Source organism: Hippopotamus amphibius, chromosome 3 (genome assembly GCF_030028045.1).
Source record: "Hippopotamus amphibius kiboko isolate mHipAmp2 chromosome 3, mHipAmp2.hap2, whole genome shotgun sequence".
NCBI classification, from domain to species: Eukaryota; Metazoa; Chordata; class Mammalia; order Artiodactyla; family Hippopotamidae; genus Hippopotamus; species Hippopotamus amphibius.
Window position 1 is genome coordinate 42,059,773 of NC_080188.1, and position 7,567 is coordinate 42,067,339.

The 7,567-nt window shown below is 35.2% G+C and overlaps 1 protein-coding gene across 1 annotated transcript in view; it reads right to left on the reverse strand.

Moving 5' to 3' along the window:
- LOC130848587 (UDP-glucuronosyltransferase 2C1-like) overlaps positions 1-6,068 on the reverse strand; it is a 31,306-nt gene extending 25,238 nt beyond the window's left edge. The window contains exon 1 of the mRNA XM_057727035.1: positions 5,304-6,068. Within this exon, the coding sequence (XP_057583018.1) occupies positions 5,304-6,024 (721 nt within the window). The 5' untranslated portion in view covers positions 6,025-6,068. The remainder of the gene's footprint in view (positions 1-5,303) is intronic.
- Between the last annotated feature and the right edge of the window lie 1,499 nt (positions 6,069-7,567).

Consider the following 7,567-nt stretch of genomic DNA (forward strand, 5'->3'; position numbering starts at 1 on the left):
GGTTCATCCCTATGGTCATGTGTATCAGTACTTCATTACATTTTGTTGCTGAATAATATTTTGTATGGTTATGCTTCATTTTGTTTATCCATTCATCAGTTGATGAATTTGAGTTGTTTTCATGTTAAGCTACTATGAATAATGCTGCTCTGAGCATTCATATATATGTTTTGTGTGGACATATGTGTTCATTTTTCTTGGTTACAGACACAGGAGTAGAATCGTGGGGTCCTATGGTTGGTTCTCTCTCTTTCATATCAAGAAAATAACTTTTACCTGTTAAATCTCCACTCCTAATTTAGTAATCTAGTGTGCTTAATGCACCTTATTGAACTGAAGATGATATAGTGTAAGAAGTAAAAAAAAGAATTGATATGGATAAAGAGATTTTGAGAAAATGTCCCAAACTTGGAAAGACATTTCCCACATTTCCAAAAGCACATATCACTTTTATATTATGCTGGGGCATTTGTTGAAGAATGAATGATTGAAGGATGTTTTTCATCTTTAGGGCAAAGTGTATGTGTTTTACTTTGTCACATATTTTTGATTTACTATGGACTTTTGAGTTAAAATACATTGAAGCTGAGCCTTCCCAGGTGGCTCAGTGGTTAACAATCTGCCTGCCAAATCAGGGACTGCGCCAGGAAGATCCCACATGCCATGTAGCAACTAAGCCGGTGCGCCACAGCTAATGAGCCTGCACTCTACAGCCCGTGAGCCACAACTACTGAGCCCGTGGGCGCAACTGCTGAAGCCCACACACCTAGAGCCCGTGCTCCGCAACAAGTGAAGCCACGGCAATGAGGAGCCTGCACACCACAACGAACAGTAGCCCCCACTCACTGCAAATAGAGAAAGCCTGCATGCAGCAATGAAGACTCAACACAGCCAATAAATAAAAATATGTAAGTAAATAAATTTATAAAATACATTGAAGTTAAGTGTTAACTGGCATACTTCTGTCCGGTAGAAAAGATCATCCCCCAAAGTATGATTTTATTGCCCTATAGGATTTTTTAAAAATTTATTTATTTTGTTTTTATTTATTGGCTGTGTTGAGACCTCATCACTGCACATGGGCTTTTTCTAGTTGTGGTGAGTTCATTGTGGTGTGTGGGCTTCTCAGTGTGGTGGCTTCTCTTGTTGTGGAGCACAGGCTTTAAGCACACAGGCTTCCATAGTTGCATCACATGCGCTCATTAGTTGTGGCTCACAGGCTCTAGAGCACAGGCTCAATAATTGTGGCACACGGGCTTAGTTGCTCTGCGGCATGTGGGATCTTCCTGGCCCAGGGCTTGAATTCGTGGCCCCTGCATTGTCAGGCAGATTCTTAACCACTGTGCTACCAGGGAAGCCCTGCCCTAAAGGATTTTGAGCTTTTTTATGTCTAATCTAGTACTATTTTCCTAACATTCCTTTATTCCCCAAAAGGTTTATAAATAGTTCCTCAAATAACTTTTTGAAATGAATTCTTACTAGTTTCCTCATCAATTATTTGAATATATCTATGACATTTCAATTAATAATTTCATAAGTTATGAGTCATATTTCTTAAATTTGGAAAACATACTTGGAATGCATTATATAATGAAGATCCTAAATTCTAAATAGCCAAATCACATCTATATCTTATAGCATTTTAACATTTATGAGAGTAGACAAAATGTGTTTCTTCTATTTGCCAAACTTTTATTCTTCTTTCTCAGATTATTGATATATTCCCCCAAAGAATATCCTAAGTTGCTAAGAACTAGGAAAGAATCAGGGACAGAGTAACATCCTATCACTAATGCTTCACTCGAAAAGATGTTTCTAAACTGAGTGTCAAGCTGCTGGAACCAGAAGTAAACAAACAACTTCAATGCAGCTGTAGATCAATCAATGCCTGATCCATGACTCAGAAAATGTCACTAGGATGAGATTTTAAGTTATCTCTTCTCAGTTTTGCCTTTTGTAGCTTGGACTCTGAACATGGATGCTCGATGGGTACAGCAATTTCTACCCACTTTTTTTTAGGATCATGTCTAGAGATACAGGCACCTGTTTCTGTCACAAAATGTCCAGAAAAATCTCAGTGCAACATGTCAACCTTGATTAGGTGATATGCCTTTTGAACATATTCCATATTCCTGGGCAGCGTAGATCATTTCAAGCACTCATGTTGTTTGTGAGTTGTTGAATAATTTCTCAGAGGAAATTTTGAACAGATACTCAAAAAAAAAAAAAAAAAGGAAAACAAAAGTGGCTATATAAAACAAGATATCACAACTATAAATAACTTTAAAAAATTTTTAGGAATAAAAACAATTTTTAATAATAGTAGGGTATTAGAGATATATCTGTTAAAAATTTGTAAGAAGGAAAATAATTTTAAAATTCATATAAAGTGAAAAAGTTCTGAAATAATCAAATCCATCCTGAGAAAGAAAAAGAAACCTGGAGGCATCACACTTTTCTGATTTTAAGCAATATTATAAAAGCTATAGTAATCAACACATATGGTACAGGCATAAATACAGGCATGTGGTCCAATGGAACAGAATCAAGAGCCCCAAAATAAACCCATGCCTGTATAGTCAACTAATATTTCTCAAGGAGCCAAAAATACTCAATGGAGCAAAACAGTGTTTTAAATAATCCTTGCTGAAAAAATGGATATTCACATGCAAAAGAAAAAACTAGACCTTGATTTTACTCCACTTCAAATATTGTATTGAGATGGATTAAAGACTTAAATATAAGACCTAAAACCATAACATTCCTGAAAGAAAACAAAGGGGAAATGACTCTTGATGTGGGTCTTTGCAATGAATTTAAAATGTGACACCTAAAACATATGTAACAAAATTAAAAATAAACAAGTGGGACTACTTCCAACTAATACCTTCTGCACACTGCACAGAAAAATAAACGATCAACAAAATAAGAAGGCAACCTATGAAATGAGAGAAAATATTTGCAAACCATATGTCTGAGTAAGTATTACAACCTAAAATATAGAAGGAACTCACACAATGCAATAGCACAAAAACAAATAATTCAATAAAAAATTAGCTAAGGACCTTAACAAACATTTTTTCCAAAGAAAATATTCAAATGGTCAATACGAATATGAAATGGTGCTCAACATTACTAATCATCAAGGAAATTCAAAGCAAAGCCTGAATTATCATTTCACACCTGTTATGATGGCTGTCATCAAAAGAGTAAGAGACAACAAATGCTGGTAAGGATGTAGCAAAAAGAGAGGGCTTGTACATTGTTGGTGGGAATGTAGATTGGTGTAGCCATTATGGAAAATCGTATGGACGTTGCTCAAAATTTAAAAAAAAAAGTACCATAAGATCCAGTAATTCTACTTCTGGCTATATATCTAAAGGAAAACAAATCACTGCCCTCCTATGCTTACTGCAGCATTATTTACAACAGCCAAAAGCATGGAAACAACCTAAGTGTTTATGGATAAGTGAATGGATAAAGAAAAGATTGTTATATATACAATGGAATATTATTGTCATGAGAAAGAAGGAAAAGTTGCCATTGGCCTCAACATAGATGGACCTTGAGGATGTTATCTTAAGTGAAGTAAGACAGAGAAATGTATCACTTTTATGTGGAATCTAAAAAGAAAACAAAACAAAAACTTAAATGAACTCATAGAAACAGAGAAGATTGGTGGTTGCCAGATACGGGGGTTGGGGAGTGGGCACAATAGGTAAATGAAGGTGGTCAAATGGTACAAACTTCCCCTTCTAAAATAAGTAATCCAGGGGATGTAATTTACAGCATGGAGCCTATAGTTAACAATACTGTATTGTATATTTGAAAGGTGCTAAGAGGGTAGATCTTGAGTTCTCAAATAAAAACCTTTTATAACTATGTGTAGTAATGGATATAATCTAGAGTTATGGTGGTGATTATTTTACAATATGCACAAATATCTAATCATTTTATTGCACACTTCTGGTGAAACAAAATGATTTAAAGGCAGGACAAGGCAATTTTTACATAAAAATATTCTCTTCCATTTGAGGCACTGCCCAGTTCAAAAGGGCAATGTGCTTTACTGTGCAATGTGCTTCTGCATTATACATTAACTAGATTCCCCTTAGAGACATAGAAAAGCATATTTGAAAGAAAAAAAAAGTAATTTCCTCTTGGCACCAGCAAGGTAATTCCTTGAGAGATAACACTCCTTCCTTAATCCCATAAGGGGTCACAGTGACCCACTGCTCACCTTTTAGGACTACGTAAACTGGCAATATATTGCTTTGATATATAACTCTTTGATGTATAACCCTTTCCCTCAAAAACTTATATGACTGTGCTTTGACTTCTAATGGGCAGAACATTCCTCAGATCTTCCCAACAGACTCTCTCCAGGGTTATGAATCCTCAGGTTGGCTCAAATATTATTTTCCATTTCTTTCTTAGGTTGACCATTGATTAATTTTTTGTCACTATCTGAAACTAATTCAATGTTACAGGTTAAGAGTATCTTAATAAAAATCTAACTTAATAATGTAAGAAGGGTACTGCTTTCTCTAATTGACCTCATGTGAAATTTCCTTAATACAATCATATGAAAAAATTTTTAATAAAAAATACATTATGCAAGAGGAAAGAAGAGGGGGTAAGTGGACTTGCTAAAACAGAGAAAAACTTTGTGCTCAGGGTCAAAGCTCACTAGTTGACCTCTGATGCAATTTAAAATAGAATAACAAGAACAAAACAATGAGGTGATGTTAAAAATCTAGAAATATGGTCCTTTAGAAAAAAATCTTCCCTTTTCCCCTTTTGGAAGACAAGAGCAGATGAAACCAAGCTACATTATTTATTTTCTAGTTTCATGCTCACCACATGCCAAACCTGGCCACCAATCAACCAAGCCTTTGTAGTATACAAATATAAAGCCTGAGAAACAGCAAGTTAGTCAGAAAGAAAACAGGCCGTATAAGAGGAGAAGTAAACAGTAGGGAAGTAGGCCAAGGTTATGGAACTTAAGCATACTGTCAGATTTGGGTTTTCAAGACACTCAAAAAAAATTAGTAGCATCAAGAAGGATTTATGCATAAATATAGAGAATATTCCTTCTCTCATATATTATCAGTACTCACTCATGAAATAAAAATCAAAAAAAAAAAGAGCATTAATATTTTCTTTTAAATTGAAAGCAGTGTAGCCGCAGGAGCTTGGATCTTCACTTAAAAATTCCTTTTGTAAGTTTTCATACAGTCAGATAAATATTTACAGTTTTTTGAAGGATATAAGAATACTTATTATATACACATTTCTCTTACCTAAAACGTTGCTGTAATACTCATCCCATTCCGGAAATACATAATATAAATATATCATGTCACTCACTGCATACAACAACCAGTTCTTCAGCCTCTGTAGAAAAGTCATGTTATCCGTCAGTCTTGATGTGCTGCCAGGAACATATGAAGAAGGCATAGGGAGCCCAGCACACAATCTTTCAAGGACATTCCCAAAGGAAAACCGAAAAGTGTATATGAATGGAATATTCAGGATTTCGGCCACCAACTCCCCACAAAAACTTAAAGGGTCAGCAATACAGATATCAAACTTAGCTGCCTGTAGCCTGCTGAGTAATCCCTTATTTGTGATAGCACTGTCACACACTTTTTTGGCTGTTGATAAAAATTCTTTGGTAATTTTTGCCAGTTCTATTTGCATGTCCCACCATGAGAGTTTTGGCAGTTTAAAAGAAGCTACATAGAGTACGGTATTGAGCTCTTCCATAAAATTTTCTTTAGTTATCGAAAGTTGGAGGATCTCCACATTAAAAGGCGTCTTGGTATGATCCAGCAGAAGATTCGCTGAATGTACCAGAATAGTTATCTCATGCCCACGAAGGTGAAGTTCTTCCAGAATAACTTTTAAATTAATCCAATGACTAAAATCCATAGGCCATACAAGAACTTTCCCAGTTCTTCCAGAGTCCAAGAGACATAGATGCAACATGAAAAGGACACAGAAAACTGTCACAGTCCTCATAGTTAATTCTTGCTCAAACTAAAACTGGGCTTAAACCAAGTGCATGAAACTCACAATCCAAACATCTCTCTTTGACTCTCCCAATCAATTTATAGTAGGTTGGGCTGGACTTTGAAATGTGTACTTTGTATTATGGATTAAAATGAAATACAACTACTTTGATGGGAATAAAAGCTTGATAAACTCAATACACTGAGATAAGAAAAAGTACTCAGGCTTAAACACAAATCCAGAATAATTTCTAAATAATATTAGAAAATCCAACATCATGTAACTGCATATTCAATTAAGGCTAGATTTTTCAGATTTTTTTCTGGTTTATTTGAACAGGGATGATCTCTGTAGCGTTTCTCTTACTGATAACACTTCTAGATAGTCTAGATATGAAAGAGGCCATTGCTTACTGCCAGAAGTAGAGAATATGCACACTTTAAAAGATGTTAAGTCAAGAAGATTTATTTTATTTTAGTTTTAATTTTTATTTTATATTGGAGTATAGCTGATTAACAATGTTGTGTTAGTTTCAGGTGTATGACAAAGTGAGTCAGTTATATATATACATGTATCTATTTTTTTAAAAATTCTTTTCCGATTTAGGTTGCTACAGAATATTGAGCAGAGTTCTCTGTGCTATATAGTAGATCCTTGCTGGTTATCTATTTTAAATATAGTAGTGTGTATCTGCTAATCCCAAACTCCCAGTTTATCTCTCCCCATCACCTTTCCGCTTTGGTAACCATAAGTTTATTCTCTAAGACTATGAGTCTGTTTTTGTTTTATTAATAAGTTCATTTGCATCATTTTTTTAGATTACACATATAAGCAATATGATATTTGTTTTCCTCTGTCTGACTTACTTCACTTAGTATCATAACCTCCAGATCCATCCATGTTGCTGCAAATGGCATTATTTCATTTTTTATTGGTTGAGCAGTATGCCGCTGTGTATATGTACCACATCTTCTCTATCCATTCATCTGTCAGTGGGCATTTAGGTTGCTTACATGTCTTGGCTCTTATAAACAGTGCTGCAATGAACATTGGGGTACACGTATCTATTCAAACCACGGTTTTCTCCAGGTATATGCCCAGGAGTGGGATTGCTGGATCATATGGTAGCTCTATTTTTAGTTTTTTAAGGAACCTCCATATTGTTCTTCACAGTGGCTGTATCAACTTACATTCCTACCAACAGTGCAGGAGAGTCCCCTTTTCTCCACACCCTCTCCAGCATTTATCATTTGTAGACTTTTTGATGATGGCCATATTGATAGGTGTGAGGTGATATTTCATTATGCATTTAATTTGCATTTCTCTAATAATTAGTGATGTGGAGGAACTTTTCATGGGCTTCTTGGCCATCTGGATGTCTCTTTGGAGAAATGTCTGTTTAGATCTTATGCATTTTTTGACTGGGTTGTTTGTTTTTCTGATCTGGAGCTGCATGAGCTGTGTGTATATTTTGGAGATTAATCCCTTGTCAATTGCTTCATTTGCAAATATTTCCTCCCACTCTGAAGGTTGTCTTCCCATTTTGTTTATG